General features: G+C 28.8%; 1 protein-coding gene across 1 annotated transcript; it reads right to left on the minus strand.

Moving 5' to 3' along the window:
• Window positions 1–1,726: 1,726 nt before the first annotated feature.
• LOC119688943 (putative uncharacterized protein DDB_G0282133) lies at window positions 1,727–21,532 on the minus strand. The gene is made up of 2 exons (XM_038103624.1): window positions 20,195–21,532; window positions 1,727–5,285 (listed from the first exon to the last, which is right to left on the minus strand). The coding sequence occupies exons 1-2, from the start codon at window positions 21,362–21,364 to the stop codon at window positions 1,992–1,994; spliced, it is 4,464 nt and encodes a 1,487-aa protein (XP_037959552.1). The 5' UTR covers window positions 21,365–21,532; the 3' UTR covers window positions 1,727–1,991.
• Between the last annotated feature and the right edge of the window lie 911 nt (window positions 21,533–22,443).

The following is a 22,443-nucleotide window of genomic DNA, read 5'->3' on the forward strand; positions in this document are numbered from 1 at the left end:
AATAATAAATATATATAACATATATAAATAATGAATATATAAATAATAAATATATATAACATATATAAATAATGAATATATAAATAATAAATAATGAATATATAAATAATAAATAAATAAATAGATAAATAGAAATAAAATATATTTTCAAAACAATGTAAAATGACGTAAAATCAAATTTTTTTTAACTTCGAACTGGTCTATAACGAAACGTTTTTCAACGACTTTGTTATGGAAGCGTCTGACTCTATATACTAAACTGTAACTCCACACTGATGTCTAATATTTGTAGTCAAGCATTTTAGAATTCTACAACTGTTCCAAATTGCAAAAACGCAACGATAAATTTAGAATGATTGCAAGTAATAGACCTTTTCATTCAGTTTTTAATATTATACATTATATATGCTTTATCCTATATAGAATTTTAAAGGATAATATGTGATGTGCACAATATAGCTTTTAACATGCATAAGCAATTTGTATGTAAACTTTTTGATAAATAAAGAACGTTTGTAATTTTCGTTTTATATACAATACATACTCGTATAACATACATATTTGCAATATATAGTTAATGATTGTATTATCTACAAAATACAAATTTATCATTTCAATAGTTTAAATATAATTTTATATATATATATAATTTATATATATATAATTTATATATATATACGGACCTATTCTGTGCACTTTATAAACTTGTCAAACATTCACACTTGTCAAAATTGACTGCTGTAAAGGTATTGGTATTCTGTGACATAAATAAAAAGCTCTTTTCCTTGTTAGTTATCAATACTACAAATGCTGTTGACAACTATAAAAAATATGCTCTTTACAAGCATTTTTTAGTTTTTGCATGCATGACAAATATTCTTAATTAAAATATACGCTCTTTACAAGCATATTTTTTATTGTTATTTGAATGCATGAAAAATGCTCTTGGCAACTTAAAATATGTGCTCTTTACAAGCATTTTTTACGAACAGTTACGAACACTTTTCTATACAAAACACTTTACACCATAGTGTGGTGAGAAGCATTAGGTACTTGAGCTTTGAAATTTGTCAAGATGTGTCCAGAATACCAAAAAGCTTTCTGCTTTATAAAAATCAAAAATTTTATTAAAGAATTTGACAAATCTGTCAAGTGCACAGAATAGGTCCGATAATATAATATATATATATATATATATATTATATATATATATATATTATATATATATATAATATAATATATGTATATATACATATATAAGCAGCAAGTTTTAAACTAGGCTTGTTAATATAAACATACTGGTATATAAACATATTATAATCATAATAAATTCTAATAATCATAAGCACAATACAAGAACAAAAATGATGTATGGTACACTTTTTCAAATAGAGCGACTATTAATTATTAAATAATGAATGTATTGTTTTGTAAACGTATAATTTTTCTTATTATTTATAACGATATTAATAGTGATTACTTTTATATGCAGTTTTATAAACTAATGGTGTAAATCTCACAGATCACTACTATAATACGTATATGTCAATATATATATAATTTTATTTTAATTAATTTACTATTAACGCGTTCAATTTTAAATGTATGTATATGTAGAATATATATATAATGTCATTTTTGTTAAATATAAAAATTACATAACCATCACTTTACATATATTTTTATACATATGTTTATAGGTGGTTGTATCATTAAGTCTCAACTTAAAGCATAAGGGACATTTATTTATGGAGAACTTAAAAAGCTTTAGCATGCCATACCAAATACAATAAACTACTAAAAGCCGCACACACATATCAAATATAATAAAATAAATGGGTTATCTAATTATTGAAATAAAAGATAGAGATCAAAAGCTTTAGTATTAACAAGGTATTAAAATACAATACTCAAGTACTTGCACTTGTAATTAACTTTCCATTAATGTAATGTAATGTATGCGTTTACTAACTTACAGTTAAGCTATGAATTTAATAATTTTCTGTTTTGATTTGTATATCGCAATTCGTTGTTAGTTTCTTGTTGAATTTTGTTGCAATTTTTGGTACGGCTTTAGCTGTTGCTCTTGCCATAGGTATGTTTCTTGAAGTCATTATCTTATCAATATGCTCCTTTCGCATCTTTTTTTCTCTGCTTAACTCGCTGTCTCTATCTTTTCCCTTATATTTGTGTCTATGTCTACAATTATTTATGTCTTTGTTACGTTCCCTATGCCTATGTTTCTCTTTGCATTTATCTCGGTTTCTTTCCTTAATCTTATTTTTATTTTTTTTATCGTGACGATTTTTGTTATAAGTATTATTTTCACTACTATCTTTACTGTTACTATTACTGTTACTGTTACTGTTATTGTTATAAAAGATCTCTTTGCTACTTTTATTAATATTAATATTATCTACTTGTTTACTTTGTTTACTCTGTGTGTTTCCGTGTATAATTTCGTTGCCTTCAGCATCTGCACACATATTCGACAGTACTCTCGATGCGGACATTTGGGTTTTTTGTAAAAATATATTATCACTATTACAGCTGTTTTTGAACAACTGACCTGCAGTTGTAGTTGTGGTTGAGTCCAGTATATTGGGTTCTACCGATGTAGGAGCTGCTTCCATTTCAGTACTATGTAGAATTTTTAAACACTTTTGGCTATTCTCCTCGTCAATTTTGTTCCTTTCGTAATCATTGTCAGCGCTGTCTTTCGTATGAAAGGATTCAGTCTGCTGTATGGCATTTAGATTTGATACTATGACATCGACATAAGCTTCGTTTGCTTTGCTGCCGTAATTTTCAACATGGTCCTGTTGATGATTTTTATTGTTATATTCATCTGAGCTAGAACTATCTATATTATCTGGATCTACATCAATATTTGATGTGACATTTCTATTTATAACTTTGTTATAATCTTTCATTCTTAAAATGTCTAAATTTGTTGTGCTCACATCCACTTCTTGTACACTTTCCTCGTGTACCATGCCTCTGTTATGGTTAACAACATGGGTTTCACTACTGTGGTTTAGTTTTTCTTGCTGTTGTTGTTGAGGTTGCGTATTGAATTGTGTCTTACTTAGGGATATTACCGATTGCTGTGTTGTTGTTTCTGTTGCTATTTTATCAGAGAGTTTTTGTTCACGCTTAAAATTGAGAGCCGACTGAACTTCATCGGTATCACTGCTTGCAACATTTGTAACAATTTTGCCATTTTGCTGCTGTAATCTGTACGCCTCCAATTGTCTTCGACATTGTTGTAATTGTTCCCGCAATTCGCGGATGTGCGCATCTCTCTTTTGCAGTATATTATTGAGTTGAACACTGTTAAAACGGTGTCGTTGATTTTCATGAAACAGTTTTTGCAGTAGTTTAAGTATACATTCACGATCTTTGGGACGCGTGTCACGTAACGCTTCAGCTGCTAGTTCCCATGGAACCAACACATTGATACTATCCAAATCTCCGTTAAGGCTCTCATCGTCAGTGTCTGTCGATAACTCCAACTCACTACCAATATGCGTTGAACCATTTTGTTGGTTATGTAAAAGGTCTGCATGCTGTTGAAATATGCAATTTGACGAATTAATGCTAAGATTAAGCCCAGCATTTTTGGAAGACTGTTGCTCTTGTTGTTCACATGATTTCTTAATTGAAAATGAGGCATGGTGGTCGTTTTCTGACTGATTGTGTTTGAAATATTCGCATTGCTGCTGTGGCTTTTGTTGAAATTGATTTTGTTGTGATCGTTGATTATATTGTTGTTGGTTTTGTTGAGGAAAACTTTTCGGAGGTGGTGGAATTGGTGGTGTTGGTGATCTTATTATATTTGGTTGACTTATTAAATTCTTACTTATTCGAATACGATTTGGCATTTCGTTGCAAATACTGCTGTTATTGTTGTTACAACTAATACTGTTCCCACTTAATGTTGCTGACACTGAAGTTGGCAGTAGTTTTTTGTGTTGATTCACAGTCGATATAATTGTTTGCGATGGCTCTGTATCAACTTGTGATGGATGTATATTATCTTGTTGTTGCGAATATTCAGTATGTTCAATCATTTTTGTGTTGCAAAGCGCTGGGGAAGTAGATGACGTTATTTCATTTGAACTGGAAAATTCTTCGGGACTACGAGTATGACTTGATGTGGGTGAGCAAGACAATCGCCTAACATGTACAAATTGCATAGACGCATGATTCACGTGCCGTTGTTGTTGTTGTTGCTGTTGTTGCTGTTGCTGTTGTACTGGTACAGTAAAATGTGAATGCAACATCTGCTGCTGGGGTGATGATATCGAATCGGTAGATGATGAATTTGAACAGGTCGAAGAATTTGAAGTATGTAATGAAGGTCGTCGATACATCAATAAATCCATATGATTTTTAGAATGAAGTGGGTTTGTACTTAATGATATTGAAGAGATCATTGGAATTGTTACTTCTTCATTTATTGGTCCATTGGTACGTATATCCAATAAATCTCCTTCAAGTGCAATATTATTAGGTGTTTGGGGTTCAGATGCTTCTGTTGGTGTATTGGCACGTTCTTGTTTTATGTGTACTTCAGTTTCGCAAAAGTTTGCTGCTGTATTATGATGTTGCTGATGGTTTTTTATTTCTTTTTCGATTTGAGCGTATTGTTTCTTATATCGAGAACGTATATCATGGTCGACTTCTTTTTGATGATCTTGTTCCACAAAACAATCTTTAACAGGTCCCATATCTTGTTCTCGCTCATGTTCCATTCGCTCTATTTCTCGGTCTCTCTGTTTTTCTTTTTCTCTCTCATATTCTTTCAACTCTCGCTGTTCTTTTTCTCGGTCTTTAGTCAATGTGATTTTACGAGGAGCTAACGCAACATTAGGTTGATACGTACGCTCAAAGCGACCACGATCTGTATTGCGAACAACACGCTCTGGGTTTTGTAAAACTGGTGGCTCTTGACTTAAATATGGCAGAGTAGATAATGCTACTGCAGCTGCATTATATGAAACAGTATTTAAAAATTTTGAAGATGCCCATGGCCTAAAAGCTGACATTTGCCCCAATCGTTGCTGTTGAGCACAATGTGCGTACATAAAGGTATGGTAACGTTGATACTCGAGCTGAACTACTGACGCTTCATCAATATGTTTGGATTTTTTTGTTGGAATGTCACGCAAATCACCACATTGATTATTTCTTATAACGTGTAAGTTCGATGATGGTTGTACACCCGGCATTAATTGTCCCATTGAATGTGCAAACAATGTTTCATCTGCAAAAACGTCGGCCTGAAAATATAATAAAAAATGTTAGTAAAAATTCCATGATATATTTACAAGAAACTATTTCTTACAAATACGTTAAATCGTCTTAATCTAGGTTAACTTCATTTAAAAATTTCAAAAATTTAACTAAGGGATGCATAAAAATATGCCCAGAGAAGATTCTGCATTTGGTTCTTTTTAAATTAAAAAGAAGAATTTAAAAATATCTAAAAAAGTTACTTTCGTTAAAGTTAAATTAAGAGTATCTTTTAAATGATAGCAGAATAAATGATACCAGCTACCACTGACTCTTTTTTAATGATATAAAATAAAATATTTAGTATATTTACAACATTGCAACAAGCATATATTAGTTTTTCTTTAAGTATATTTTGTGTAAAAGTATCCAGAACTATTAAATGAAATAAAATTCTTGTAGCCTTTAATCATCCATACATTTTTGGCAGACTGATTTAGGTATGACTTTTAGCTTCTTCAACGAATTTTCACAATCGATTCAAATCACGAAAATAGACGTGGTCAGACTAGCGTCATGATTCATATAAGCCATGTTAAGAGAATACGTTGTTTGGACTATCGATTCAACTTTTATTAAGATGAGTTTGTGCGATCTTACATAATTGTGATGAAATCCCTATGAATCTAACTGTTTTTAACGAATATTCTTCCTTTGTCTTTTTAGAAGAAATTTGGAGTGTACTACGGTGTTTCAAAAAAAAAAAAACTATCAGGGGCTTTAATGTGATTTTTTTGGGGTTTCGTCTGGTTTTCGGAATAATATTCCAAAGATTAATTACGTGTCGAACTCACATAGCCATGTCTTATCACCAGTTATAATATGTTTCATTAGGTTGCGGATCGTAGAAGTTTAAGATATCAAGTCATCAAAAATTTGTTTTCAATCCAAATGACGTGTTTCTCAAAAGTGACAAAATAATCTTCAGCATTTGGATATCATTTCAGATGTAATTCTGCCTAATTATACGTAAAAATAAAACTAGAAAGAGCAATATTTAAAAAAAAATTTGATTACTTTAATTGAATTTTTCTCTTCAAAAACTCTTCTCTTAGAAAAAACACAGCGACCAATTTAAAGATGTCCAATATATGTGTTTTTAAAATAACGAACCAACACAACTGCATTATAAAAATTATATACGGACTAACAGAACCTATCACTATTGCCAAAGACCATTATTGAAAGGTACTTATCAATACTCGAAACAGCTATATTGTTAGGTTTAAAATTCAATAAGTGAACGAAACTTTTTGTCTGGATTAGTTGTTGGTTCACGTTAGCAGAAGCCTGACCAATTTCATGGGGGTACGTCCAAAGGTCAACTGGACGGAGGTTTATGTGCTTAGAGGGGCAGGAGAACAGATGGGCTACGTCATGAGGGGTAGAGGTAGAGCTACAGTTTGGGCACACATTAGAAATAGACGTGTTTATGCATGACAAATAACTGTTTAGCACGTGGCTATACTCTTATCTCAATTAAGCTAGAACAGTCCTTGTTGTACGTGGACGTCTTTCTTTCTGGCAGATGTTAAACGAAGACCTGTTGAGAACCTTATTATGGGTCAACCTAGCTTTCGAAGAGAATACTGCATTTGTGTGAAAGACGGTTAGACCACATTTGTATTCGACCTGACTGATGTTGGCTTCATTTCAATAGGTGTTGATATATCAATGATAAGAGGAAAGTGATCGACAAATTCATCATGGAGGGAAGGCTCTATTGAACAAGGCGCCATTAAGATGTCCATCTGAATTAAATAATAAATTAGTTTAAGTAAATATTGTATATCTTGCAATTATTATTGCATTTTAATTTGTATAAAAGACCAATTTATTGTAAATAAAATCAGTTATTGAATTACAATCAATATCTCCGCATTTGTATATTGTTCCCCCCCACCAGTGGTAAGGAACCATCTGTGTGGCACGCAAGAATATATTACTTGGACAATTGACTTTTTTAATTTTTGATAATTGATAAATAGGCTGAAGTGAAAAAAAGAATAAAACCTTATAGATTAGTTTTAATTGTTGTTTTTATTATTACATAGTAGTTTATATTTTTATTATAAGTTGTAATTTAACGACAGTTTTTGACGGAAGTGACTATTTATTTAATAGAAACTACTATATTTGGTAGATATTTCGAAAAATAGTCAACTACAACAAAAAATTAGTGAATGGCCAGCTAAAAATTCAATTTATTAAAACAATATAAAAAGCATTTTTGTTGTTATACTTCACTTTTCAATATATCTCTATAGTATATCTATATCTATCACAGACGTTTTGAAGTTTCTTTGACTTCTTCCGCAGAGCGCAGTACTATCATAACTGCTTTTGGAAACATATAGGGCGGTTATTTATACAGGAATCTGTTCAATTATTAAATAATAACATATTAAATACTTACAATATATGAACAAAATACAATTATATTATACAGTCAAGGTAGTAATAGTAGCAGATAACTGATGGTAATATTGTTAATGTCCTCTTGCCTGTTCATGGTTCTGTCTATGTTTTTTAGTATGTGAAGGCTCTTTCTTATTAATTATAATTTTTTTTGTGTTTTCTTCACTATTATATACTCCATTAATGATGCTGCCTTCAAATGTGTCGTGAGAATGATACACATATCTGTATAATACAACACAATTAGAGTATCTTAATCGTTTGCTTTGCTTTAGTTTCTACTATACTGTCTACTATAACGAAAAAAATCTATAAAACTACACTAAATTAATGACTTTACTAGAACAATTATTTCTGTTTTGTTTTTTTACGCGTAATATTAAATTTTCATTCCTTAAAGTTTGAAACACAAGATTAAAGATGTGAAAGTGATCATTTTGTTAGTGAAATGTAAGAGTACATCTATAGTAATCGACTATAAAAAATAACAGGTTGACTTTAGTGTTCCAATTTATTAGATTGTTTGCTGGTACCTAAGTGCAGCATTGATCGTTAATGGGTTAACATTGAATTAACATATAACTGTGTATTACAAAAACATGAGTGGCGAGAAGTGGCGAGAAGTGGCTACCAGCTGAAAATATTTGTCAACAAGCAATAACCAAAAACAAGCTTAACCGCTTCTAATCCAATCATTGTGCTAAAGCGTGTGAATTTACTTATTATATATGAGTCTATATATATATAAACTATTATTAAATTAACAGTTATTTAATAATATGAAGCAAATATTAAGCAACGATACTAGATTACAATATTTTGTCTCGGTCTTTTACGATATAAAGTGAAAATACTAAAAAAGATATTGATTCTCAAAGAACAAAACAAAAACCAAAATGAAAAATATATTAGTGATATAACAATTAAAAATACGTATAATACATATAATATATACGTATAATATATATCTATTATTATATCTCTATATATTAAATACCACAAAACATTACTCTGCAAGGTCACTCCAATATAAAAACAAAGTATGCCTAATATGCAATATATAGTGGCAGTACTAGACCGAAACCTATATATACACCACTAGATTAGATTAGATTTTTAAGATGGATTGGGAACTTGTCACCGCGTCACTGCATCCTTAGAGGATTATTGTGACATACCCACTTCAGTTCCATAGACGCTGGTACTCGTAAGAATGCTAATATGTCCTTTAGAGAGATGTTGCCTAATTGCGTTATAAGCGGATAGGCAGTGGATAAGTACCGAAGTCTGAGTCAAGACTATCACAGTGACACAAAATGTGTTCTGCTGTTTCCTCTTCTTCGCACCAAAGTCTGCAGCTATCGTCTCTAGTAATACCTTGATTTGATAGATGCTTTTTAACTCCGCAGTGCCCAGAAACCCTGTGACAAGTCGGATACCACTTCTATTCAGCATTAGTAGCTTCCTAGTTCTGGCTTTTGATCGAAACGGCATGGATTCTTTGGGTTGTCTGCAGGCAATTGTATTATCCCAAACAGTCTGAGCTGCTTTTTCCAGCCAGTCATTAGTTTTATACACCACTAAATGCTACACATAAAGTCAGCATACCAACCCAATAAGAGTTAAGGGACAAAATGGAATTAAAATCTATCCAGTAACATAAGTATGAACAACGACATATCACAGAATAGGAACTTATATTCTCATCAAACTGTCACATCTTAAAACAACTATTTTAACTAATAAACTAAAAACTATATATATTTATATACAAACAAATTATGGGCGTTCGAAATTTAACAGCAACTTTTATAAATATGTATTTGTAGTGAGGCCATCTAGTCCAGTCGTTACATTTGCATGAATAGAAACCATAATATTGCGTTTCAAGTGACAGTATATTTGCATTATAGTTACAAATATGAGTATCAGGGAAAGTTCTGTATTAAACTTAGTAAAACCTTCACCGGAACGTTTTTATTGATGATTAAGACTTGTGGTGATAATTATTTAGTCGTAAAGATATGAATAATAAGCAACCAGCTCAAGTAAATTTATTTTCTGGACCTGGACCTTATTTTCTGAGATCTGGACCTCAATCAGCAAATTTGTCTAATCTTGAATTAACAATATTATAAAAATATTTATTTTAAAGTAGCATTCGAGCCTGATAGTTGATCGTATTTATAATCGATTGCTTGAGATAAGAACAAGATTATTTTAATATCGTGCGAAGCTTCGGACATAGTAACTTCTTAACTGTTGAAGATTACATTGACTGCCAGTAGGTATATATGTCATTTACGTAGTCAGCTAACTGCTGACGCCCATATTTTGGAAACTATGAAGTGGAGCTATCTTAACATCGTTATAAGCTGCAACAATGCCTGAGATTCGAAAAATAATTGCCATTTCCAACAAATGCTGTAGAGTCTTATACTATAAATTGGTTAGATTACCTTTTTTTCTACATGACACGTAAGCATGTATATTAACACCGAATTATGAAACAATAATGAGTTGCAGTATTTAAAAACTGCAGTTAGAAGGAAAGCCGAGCTTTCAGTGAAGTGATCAAGTCAAGTGAGTCTTCCACTTTACTCGACGTACAATACATAGGAGATATACATGAATTGAAAAACATATTGAAGGCTACGTATATAAGCTTCGAGAAAGACAAAATATCACCCATTTCCATTCTATAATTAATACATAATAGTATAATATAATATATATATATATATATAATATATACAATAATATATATACGTATATATATATAATAATAATGTATATAATAAATATATAATAAATAATATATATAATAAAAAAATATATTATTATACATATACCATAATAAACTCACTAAATTACATAAATTAAATGTATAATTTATAAGTTTAAATTTTCAAAAGAATACGCAAAAAAAAAATAATGCTCGACACAATGGACAACTCGACATTAGGCAATAGAAACTTGGACTATTATTAAAAAGAAGGAATTGTGCACTGCGATCTAAAAGATCTATTGTGCTCCAAAAACTTTGACTAACAGCCAGCTAATATTGGTGCTCTAGTAATAATTTCAAGTGCCTGGAAGGATCAAATAACATCTTTAATAGCTTTTCAGCTTCTATCTATTCGCTAATAGTTTCATTAAGTCGAGTATTCCATACTAAACATAACGATTTATTTAGAATATGACAAGTAGCAAAATTTATAAAATAAGGACCTAAAAGCAGACATTACAATGCCTGCTTTTAATGATTTTTACTATTATAAAATATGAATCTATATACCCTATTTTGATTTATTAACAACAATTCTTAATGTCTATTTTTTTAAAATATTCAACATATTTTGTCGACTTTTTTTAGTTATTAGTTATTATAAAACACTATCAATTTTAGTCAAATAAATATATACATATGTATTTTGATTCTTTTTTCGAGTCAGCGCAACTGGGCACTTTTACTCTTTGATAGCTGGGGGTACTACAGGCTCCCACCCATCTCATTGACTAATTTATGTATTGCCTATAAGCTTCATGATTATTCAGTGATTGATCTAAGATCTGCGAAACTCCCCGTGCGGAGAGTGATTACTCTAAGAATAGTAATATTTTTGATATAAACTCTTTAAGATAAAAGGCAGACTTTAAGGTTTAGATTAGAATGTGCTACATATACAGTCTGCAGATAAAAACTACCTTTTCGCTAAACTCTTTTCGTAGTTTGACTAGCTAATAAGTAGTTGAAAGTCTTTAGTAAGCAGTACCCTTTTTTTTCATCATTATAATATATATTAACTTCTTTAATTACAACATCAGATATAAAGCTTTGGCTCGTTCGGTGAATAAGCATGACAGCCATTTGCTTCAAATTTGATAGTATTAAAGTTCTAAGGCTGGCACGTGTAGTACAATAATTATATACTGAGTTTTATATATTATATTATATAAAGATTATTTCTAGAGAGATCAATATTGGTAATACACATAACAGATGTATGGTCAGTAAGTTAAAAAAATTTAGTTAATTAAAAAATAAAATTGTGTTGTAATTCACTACCATTCAAAATAGCTTTTATTATTAAAACATTTTTCTTTCATAATAATTGACTTTAAAAATTAATTGAATGTGTGTTTTATTTGATGAGATAAGAAAATTACTTAACAGTACATTTATATATAATAATATATAATCAAAAAATATAATTAAAAAAGCAAATAACTTTTTGATTTTTTTAATTTTATGTTAATTTTTAATATTGCAAAAGGATCTCAATCTCAATAAATAGAAACTCGAATTGTCTATGTTGACATTTTGGATTTTCGGGATAAAAAAACGGGCAGGATCCCAAATGACTATATAATATATATGGTTATATAATAGCCATATAACGTAGTAATTTATAATTGCTTATATTTTTAATTAGAAGTTAGTAAAGTAAATCTGGTAGGTAAACCAGATTTGCTTATGAAATAGTGTCACCCAAAAAAAATTATTTTTTTAATCTTTCCAGTAAATCTACCATATTATAACTGATGTTTTTCAATGATTAATTTTAGAACTGATTGCGTCATAATTTAGAGTAGCAATCGAAAAATATTCTTATTCCTTCAATAAAAGAATATATACCAGCATAATCTGAACTATGGTAAGGTGTATTTAAGTAGCACTAGTTAAATACTAAGCATTGAAAAACTTAGATATAAATTTGTGGAGCAATAACAAATCTTAAGTATATACATATTATACATATACATATTATATATAGACATATATATATATATATATAGATATACATATAGATATATTTATATAGATATACATATTAAAACAAATTAGATATATGGCATTCTTATAAACATAGTTTTTATGTATTAAGTAACGCTAGTACGTAATGCAATGTATTTCTGAAATGTATGTTTTGGTGAACGGGCTTAGAAAAGGTGTATAGCAGTGTCGATTAATTTCGAAATCCATAAAAATGATTACAAAAGTTTGTGGAAATAGTAGAAACCATATAGTCCACATTGTAGTAGCACATTGAAAAAAAAAAAAAAAAAAAAAATAAGAATATTTTAAATATGTTCAACCACATATTCACTTACACCATTTTTTTCAATTTTTTTATTTTCATCAATGACAGATGTTTCAAGCCATTACTATGGTACGGTACTATGGAACTAAGGTACAATAAATTTAAAGTCATCTATACACTTTTTAAATAATATACATTATTATATATAATAAGTTATATTTATTTTGACGCCTAATTATAATCATTTTAATCAAAAAATATCTACTTAGATAAAAGAAAAAAATTCAATTACTTAAAAAAATTTGGTAGCTCAACTCTATTAATCATAGTACATAAAAAAAAAAAATATTTCTATTAATTTTAGTCGTTCAAAAATGCATTCAAGATAGTAAGATAACATATATTCATCAGTGTATTCAAAAATGTCTTTTAAATTTATAGATTTGAGAAAATATGAACTAAAATTCAAACTACATCTGCCCTTATCCTGAAACAGGATGATCCTACAAATTCTCACGACATAAAACTCTGAACACTCTAATGAGAAATCATTTTTATGGTTGTTTTGAGCAAGAACTCAAGATCATCTGCCAACTTAACAGATTTAACAACAGCTTTAGATAATGTATATCCATCAAAACCTCAGAAGTTGACATTATACTATCATGATTGAAATATTCTTTCAATCACGACTGAGACATTAGAATCTTCAAAAATTTGGCGAGGTGTGAATATAATATTTGTACCTTAACCAAATTACACAAACACAATATGTTTATATCAAAGCGAAATTTATCAATATGGCATTACCTAGCCTAGGGTACACAGTTAAGAAATCCGTACGACGTAAGAAATTGTCTCTTGTCTTGAGCATCAAACAGCAGCACCTCAGTAGTTATTTTGACAGCAATACCTCATCTGCATATATGCAACCCTATTCGAGAGTTAATTAACTGTTAAACCAAATCATAAAGACTGCAAAGTTTTGTTAAACTAACTTTAAAAGATTTACCATTAAAAATGCACTCCAAGGAACTGTAATTTCTCTACCTCAGTAAAATTTAGCAGTTAACAAGCTACTGTTCTTACTAGACAATGCAAAATGCAAAGCCGTATCCCATAGCTTTTTGTATTTCTAGGGAAGTTATTCGAAGGTCTTACTAGTATTTCAACCGCAATGAAATGTTTCAATTAAATCTCTAATTAATGACACTTTAAAAATACCATTGTACTATAAGATCTAGTAGTCCTAATGGCAAACCTATTTTCTGATTACAGAATACTGGAGATCATATCACTTTAAAGTTCTATACACCTTATTTGACATTCTTCCAATCGATTTATCAACTATTCTATCTAACTATTCTATTCTATGAGTTGTCTTAAAAAATAAAAATTATATCAAGGTCGCACTATATAAATAATCACAGACCGTACCAAAAACGAAGAAACCATTAGCGTCAATAGATAATAACATTTTATTTTGAATTTACTTAGAAGTAAATAAAGGAATCGCTGGCGTAACCGTGACTTATATCAATTACGCTCTAGGTCCTTAAAATGTTTTGGCAAGATGAGATCATTTGCTTAAGAATTAACAAATAGTGTAGCCCATTAATTTATCTAGAATTACGAAACTAATTTACTTAGGTAAGACCAAAATCAAAATCAAAAATTATCTGCTTTGTAGTAATCATTGTGTAATAATTTCTATCCGATGATATTTGATATTTGGGCAGATGCCTAGTCTTAGTAACCAACTACGTTAGAATTAGGAGGACCCTAAAAGACTATCAAAAATTGATTTTGAAACTTAATAAAATTATTAAAAAAATAAAATTATATACCATAAAGTGACGCGAATAACTATTGAATCAGGCAGGCATCTATCATAAAAACTAATATTACAGGACTAAATCTAATAAAAAGAGTTCTAGAAAAACGTAATAGACGATCTATGCGAAATATACAAATTAACTGAAACAACAAATATTCTTATCAAAATCGAGATGGTATAACCCGTAGTGCAGACAAATAGAAATAGAAATATAAAATAAGTTTTATATTATCGTTAATTATTATTATATATATTACATGGTCTGATACACATAAGAAATATGAAATTGTAGTTACAGAATCGATTTACTGCACTTTTTTTTGACGAATATAGGGAAAAAAAGATGGGAGTAAATATTCTAAATGTATATAATGTAAGTATAGTATTACGGGATCTGAGTTTCTTAAGTTTTGCAACGATGAGGTGTTATTAGAAAACAATATAAGTTCAGCCCCATGGAACAGAATAAATAACCAGATCAGGTCAATGTCACGTTAGTCAAGGTAAATGATCGAAATTTTGATAATTACTTAAGCAAAAAACTGTTGATAGTAATAGTTTCCAGTTCAGTAGTCAACAATGTTGATCGACTGATATCGAATAATTTTGACTATTCTATATCAGATTTATTTTTAGAAGTGCTTGGAATTTAAAGATTAAAAATTTCGAACAAACTTATGTGTAAATATACAGTTTAAAGGACAAATAAATTAAATATTCTAATTTTACACGTATGTTTTGGTGGAGAGGTTTTGAAAAGTAGTGAACTACAACAACACATGTTTTGTAAAAAGAACTTATAGTATTTTGATGATTATACATTTGTGATCTTGTATTCTGTCATAGATGATGTTCGGTCAAGTGGTTGAAAAAAAAACATCAGGAGACCGATTTTCAAATTTTGCTCATATCAGAAATGCAATATGATAATGTTATCAGATATTCAAGCTACTCCCGAAACAGTAAGCTTAGATATAATAATCCAGACTAATTGGAACACGATAAGCGAGAATGAACTTAAATCAAGACAACCACATTTTTGTAGGTTTTAAGATACATGAAGATATCTAATAACAAAATAAATAAAATAATAACTAATAATTAAATTAGTAACTAATAAAAAAAATTGTATAACATATGCAAGAATTAAGTCTAATCGAGATACGTCAATATATATTGCACTGATATTGTTGTTTAGCTTTAGAAATAGAAACAGCTTTAAAAAGATAATATTTCGGATTAAGCTACAAGGAAAAATTATATAATAAAAATAGTCACAAAATGCAAACTAACTATGGAAGTGTAAAAAGGTAGATAGAGAAGTATATATTCAAAAGGTATTTGGGTTTAGAGCAGTGTATTGTGATCTTATTAGATCATTAGTACTGCAACTGACATTATTTGATTAGAATGCATTTACGAATTTACGAGAATTTCTAGCTACAGAAATTTAGATTTATAATAGAGCAAAGACAAAGTATGTGATTGAGGAGATCGCATCAAAATTTAGGAATTTAGTGGAAAATATTCTCAAAAAATAAAATCATAATAACATAATTTGTTTACCAAAACAAAAAATCCACTCTGTGTGATCTTGTGATCAGTGTCGCCTGCAGAATGTCGAACTGCGAAGATACTCCTAACCATGCCCTTGCGTTTTTGTTAAGGGTAGGTAGCCGCAGTGTGTGTAACGTTCTATACTTTATTTTTTACTTTAAATATTATTTTTCAATTTTGTTTATAAGCTTTTATGGCAATATAAACAAAAATTCACTACGTTTTAAGGAAAATTACCCAATTTCAGACTATTGCATAGTTGCAAAATATTTTAACGAATTAAAGAACAGCTTTTAAACGAAAGATGGAAAGATACGTATTATATATGTGAATAGATATTTTGTTTGTTTATGGATATAAACAGTAAATTGACAGTGATTTACGCTATGCATTTGATATTGTAAATAAATGTCAAAATTCGAAATATTCTCTTAATACCTCTTATTTTAATAAACAAACTTGAATGGTGTGCAGTTTCGAAATTATATTAGTGTAAAAACAAAAACATCCGCAAAACTTTTAACACCGAAAACGAAACTATCAGAATGTTTATTTTATTAATAATAAACTAATCCAGTAAAAAAAAGAAAAAAATACCATATTATATATAATTTGGGTACGCAAACAAAACCGTGACACATAACTTCTCAGGTCCTTGCAACTTTACTAACATCTCCTATCAAACTCTGGATATGGATTGGGAGTAAATATTGCACCACAGATGTATATTATAAAATCATTTATTATTAGACATTTCAATACAAATCAGCTTGTAAAATCCAATAGTCTGATAATAATCTTAATACGACAGAAAAAAACCTCATAATATATTTTTTACTTGACATTTTAGATTATTTTACATAAAGGTATCTAGCCAAAACAATACCTACATAGTATATTGAAATACCTTTCGTTTAGCAATAGAAAAAGATTTAATAAATCTAAGAGACAACAACCACAATACATCTAAACAGAATTTTCAGTTTATACTGATTAAAAAGTATACTAAAAGAATTGGAAAAAAAAGTCAAAATTTAGCCTGTTTATTCAGAAATCTTGTACGCTATATCATTTACATATGATTATTTAGTATTTAGAAAGTTCTTTAGAGACAACATCGACGATATATCTAGATAGTATTCTAAGTTTATACTGATTAAAAATATACTAAAACAATAGTAAAAAACAGTAGAAAGTAAGCTTCAGCTTATCCAAAAATCTTATATACAATATTACTAAATCTTAATGTTCTTGACTCTGGAGATCGTAGTTCTTTTCTTATGTGATCAACTTTCAGTGTTTAATTATATAGTTTCTTTATATAGTTTATATAGTTTCTCCACTACTTTCGCAATGATTTAAATAAGTATTATGAATATATATGTTCGTAAATATTACAAATTTCGGATTCACCAAATTTGTTGTGAGAATATAAACCTCCCTTCTTAAAAGATCTCTATGTTAAAATATATACAAATATTATGAAAATCTTTATTAAAAATTTTTTATTAATGAATAGAGTTTAGTGAATAAAATATTTCAAATTAAAACACAAAATTATGCTATTTAATAATAATTTAATATTATTTATTACTGATGAGGTAAAAAAAACTTCGAAACGTCTTCGATATTAAATAAAAAAAATATAAAAAATATATATACCTTACAAAAATAAATATATATAAGGTTGCTTTGTTTTTAAAGATTTTGTTCACTTAAGCCAATTTAAATTCTTTAAAATTAAAAAAAACTCCATGAACTTAAATAATATCTACATATACTATCGTATCGAAATCATCAGCTTATATAGTAGTTATAGCGAAATTTTTACCAACAGAACCAGTGTTTAATAGGAATTCATGATAAAAGTTATGACTGAACAATTCGATTTAATAAAAATTGATGTACGTAAATATATATATATATAATTATTATATTGTATAATAAAAATATATAATTATTATAATTAATATTTATAATATATAATAAATATATATAATTATTATCATTAATAATTATTATAGTGTATAATAAATATATATAATTATTATCATTAATAATTATTATAATGTATAATAAATATATATAATCATTATAATTAATATTTATAATATATAATAAAGTTATATAACTATTATCATTGATAATTATTATAATATATAATAAATATATATAATTAATATATATATATATTAAAATAAATATATATAATTAATATATATATATATATTAAAATAAATATATATAATTAATATATATATATATTAAAATAAATATATATAATTATTATCATTAATAATTATTATAATATATAATAAAAATAATAATAAATCCTCAAAGAATAACAAAATTATGGAAAAGTTCTACTAAAGAAGCATATTAGTCCCTACGTACATAAATATACAAAAAAAAAAAAAACCAAAGTTGTGCTCTAACAGGAATGTATTTAAAGAGCAAATTATACTTATACAATGGACTATCTTTAGAAAACCTTTAAAGCAACCATTCCAAAGTCTACATATAACATTAAACAAAGTGATAGTTGACATAAATATTTCAGTTTGAAAAATTAATATATATTAAAAAGTAAATTTTGTTTCAAAAATGATGATACACAATAAAATTATTTTTGTGTGGTAAAATGCTTTCCATTCGTTGAAAAAATTATTGAGGTCAGACCTAAACCAACAACTGAATCTCAATTTCTGATCACATTATTATAATAGCTTTACAAAATAATAATTAATAATTATTATTATTATTGGAAGTTTAAATATCAATATCAAAATAATATCAAAAATATAAATATCAATCTTATCCATCAATAAGAATGCGAAACAAACATACTATTTGGTAGATAAAGGAAAAACTTTTCGAACTTTCAACTTGTGATTTTACATATCAAATAAAACCATATTATTAAGTGAAATAGTATATAGACGTACCTTATTTCACTGAACTTCAACATTATGGAACCACTTAGTAATTAGATTGGGTTAAAATATCGAGAATCAGATATATGTTATATACATCACACAATTAAGAGTTTTATAATTTTATAACAAAATATAGTTACTATAGTTAATTTCATTTCCTAATAATCCCCTCCCCTCTCCACAACCTAACGCTAGTATTTGCATTGCAATGTAATTCCTTTCGTATTATCTGCTTTACAGATCGCTGCGGGTCACAACAACAATATCAAGTATAGAACTGGCAACAATACCAACTATATAAAATATATATCACACAATTAAGGGTTTTAAAATATAGTCACTCTAACTTCCTAATAATCCCCTCTCCTTTCACACAACCAATACCCATCCACATCCTAACCCATGTATTCGTCATGTAATTCCTTTTGTTTTATCTAATTTACAGATCGATAGGGGTCACAACAACAACAACACTACCAACTATAGAAGGACAAAGATTCCAAGAACGTCCCGAAGCCACCCGCTCGTTCAAGTCCCGTTCGACACCTATCAAAGGGACTTCATAGGCAGGTCCCAACGGGCTACGACAACAACATAGAAGGACACATATTCAACTATGCTAGAGTGCATAACTAATAAGTACTGTTTAGAGTAAAAACATTCTGTTTCTCTGTTAAATTAATAAAAATTATTTAAATATCATTAACTTATAATCATAATTATAAACGATTATGTCTATAAATTCGTTAATATAAGTACGTAAGGTAGGCCAAGTCCATTGAATAAACAAATACAAATAGATCGTCTTATGCTATCAAATTTTCATAATATATTCGTTAGACTCTTATATTAGTGTATATATTATTTTAATTTATTTATTTCCTATAATAATTTCTTAACATTTACAAATAAAACAGTTTAAATAAATTGTTAAAACGTAATAAATAAAGTTGGATTATCAAATATTTTTATATAGATAATTTGTGCCGATATAATTAAATTTCTCGTTTATCTAAAAAAGTTTGTCACGTTTAAACTTTGTTCTTTACGTACATATATTATATATTATATATTATAATGATGATAAACAATATTATTCTTACCTTTCTTTTCATATAATTTATTTCACGTTGGCCGTTCAATGCTTCCTTTACTTCGATTTCTTTAAGCTCATCCAATATTTTCCTATATTTATCGCGATTTTCGACGTCGAACGCTATGTGTAAATAATCATGCCAATTACGTGAATCGAAACCCCAATGACATGTGCGATTTTCCATTTTTCGATGCACATGTCCAACAAATTTTTGCGGAGAAAACCAGCCTTTACATTCTAAGCACATAATACAGGTTTGCTGCTTGAAGGAGTACATATCCGGAGTACAAATACCTTCACATTTTCCGAAGCAACGATGATAAACTTTAAATGAAATTGATCCTTTAGGTATATCGTCAACATTAATATAACTATTACAGTCCGATCGATGCAATAATGCAGAACATAGACGCTCAGCATCAGTGCGTGTTATTAAACCGCTAGCCTTGACATCAGATGGTAAGATTTTTGCTGCTTTGAATTCGATCAATTGATCTGGTGTACATTGCGAACAAAATATGCCCAATTCATCAAATATACGATTTATTTGATCGAGGGTAAATTCGGCTAGCACATTGTTAAGAAATTGTGGAAGGCACAGACGCATTTCTCCACCCAACGAAAAACACCCAATAGTTTTGCCCTCTAATCGCGTCTCATAGAGTTCAACGGACCCTGAATCAGCTGCTGACAGTACCGGTTGTGAAAGTTCTGGCGGCGGGGGAGGAACAATTTTAATTGGTGTTGTCGATGTTTGTGATGATAATACATGCTCAGATAATTCAGGAGATATAATCTCTTTCTTAATTACTGGTGCGATGGGTTTCGATACAGCTACCGATCCTGCTAGCTTACCATCAACAATACCACTGGGTACGTCATCACAAAGGCTATCCACACCACTGCTTGTAGAATGACAATTGATACTAGCTGCTAAACAAGAATTAAGTGTACGCGTCGCAACTGAAATATTGCCGCTGGATATTAAATCAACACTGTTTACATTAACTCCTCCACGATTTATAGCCGCATCCAGGGAACATTTTGAACCAGTTTGACACAGCCCATCAGCTGCTGTCGCAACCAATGTATGACCAGGACCTTGCAGACTTTTAGGTGCAGTGTTTTGATATTTCTTCAAAACTGTGTGTATATTTGGTGTGACGTATTCAGTCATATTTCGTTAAAAATGACACAGACGCTGTACTTAATTTTTCTATTTGAAGCTTAGGTCAACTTAAATGATTTTTTTGCAGCACGTGGACACCAAGCTTTTTTGTTTTTAAGCATTAACTTAAACAGCAATAATATAGGCGTCATGATTTTTAGATTTTTAGATTTTTAGCTTTATAGCTTTTTAGTTTTTTAGTTTTTTAATTTTTTAATTTTTTAATAGTTGATAAGTTTATTCCTTTAAGATTTTTGTAAAATTGTAAATTTATTTGTTATTAAATGTTTCATACATTTAAGATTCTATTAGTAATAATAATTTTTGTTAATTGTAATATTTATTTCCCTTTACCACTGTAAAATTTCAGCTGTAATTTTTGAAAATATTTTGTTTATTGATGGAACGTTATATAAAAAATATTTCTAGCAATTGCGTTCTTTACTTAAAAAACAACAATACTAGAGTATTTGGTAAATTTATTAGAATGATATCAAAACTCATAATGGCGGTGACACTACCACGATAACAGTTTTATGCCACAAAACTTTTCTATTTTTTTATTTTTTTGTAGCTCAGCATTCTCATAGGATTTTGCTGAGTGATATTATTTTGCTCATTGAATAAAAGCTATTTTTAAACAAAACAAATCAACAAAAAACGAAGCCCCAGTGGTCAGAGCAGTAAAAGCACTTAGCACTTATGTTGGAAATAGCACATTATTTATATTTTAAAGGTTCTCTTTCTGCAATTTAAGAAATACTTTTTTGCTAGACTTTAAAAAACATCACAAAACTCTACAATGTTAAAGTACTTGATAAAAATTAGCATAAGCAGTTTGCGATTTAAAACACTTTTTTGGAAAAATTTTTTGCACATCTTTATTATCTGCAAGAATTTTTGAACTCATTGATATTTTGTACATATATTTTATTAATTATTTTACATTTTTTCCAATTACTTTAACTTTTGACACTTCTGCTAATGGAGGCAAATTATTTTGTGGCGAAATATCTCCAACAACATTTTTATACCCATTACTTTTATTTTGCCAATTCGAGAGAGCGCGCAATTTCCCATCGTATTTT

The sequence above is a fragment of the Teleopsis dalmanni genome, chromosome X, assembly GCF_002237135.1.
Source record: "Teleopsis dalmanni isolate 2A chromosome X, ASM223713v2, whole genome shotgun sequence".
Classification (NCBI taxonomy): domain Eukaryota; kingdom Metazoa; phylum Arthropoda; class Insecta; order Diptera; family Diopsidae; genus Teleopsis; species Teleopsis dalmanni.

Bases quoted from the DNA above. Each gene is read 5' to 3' on its own strand.
- LOC119688943 (XM_038103624.1), bottom strand. From the start codon at position 21,364: ATGACTGAATACGTCACACCAAATATACACACAGTTTTGAAGAAATAT. The intron at 5,286-20,194 runs GTAAGAATAATA...TTATATTTTCAG, and splicing joins TAAATTATATGAAAAGAAAG to GCCGACGTTTTTGCAGATGA.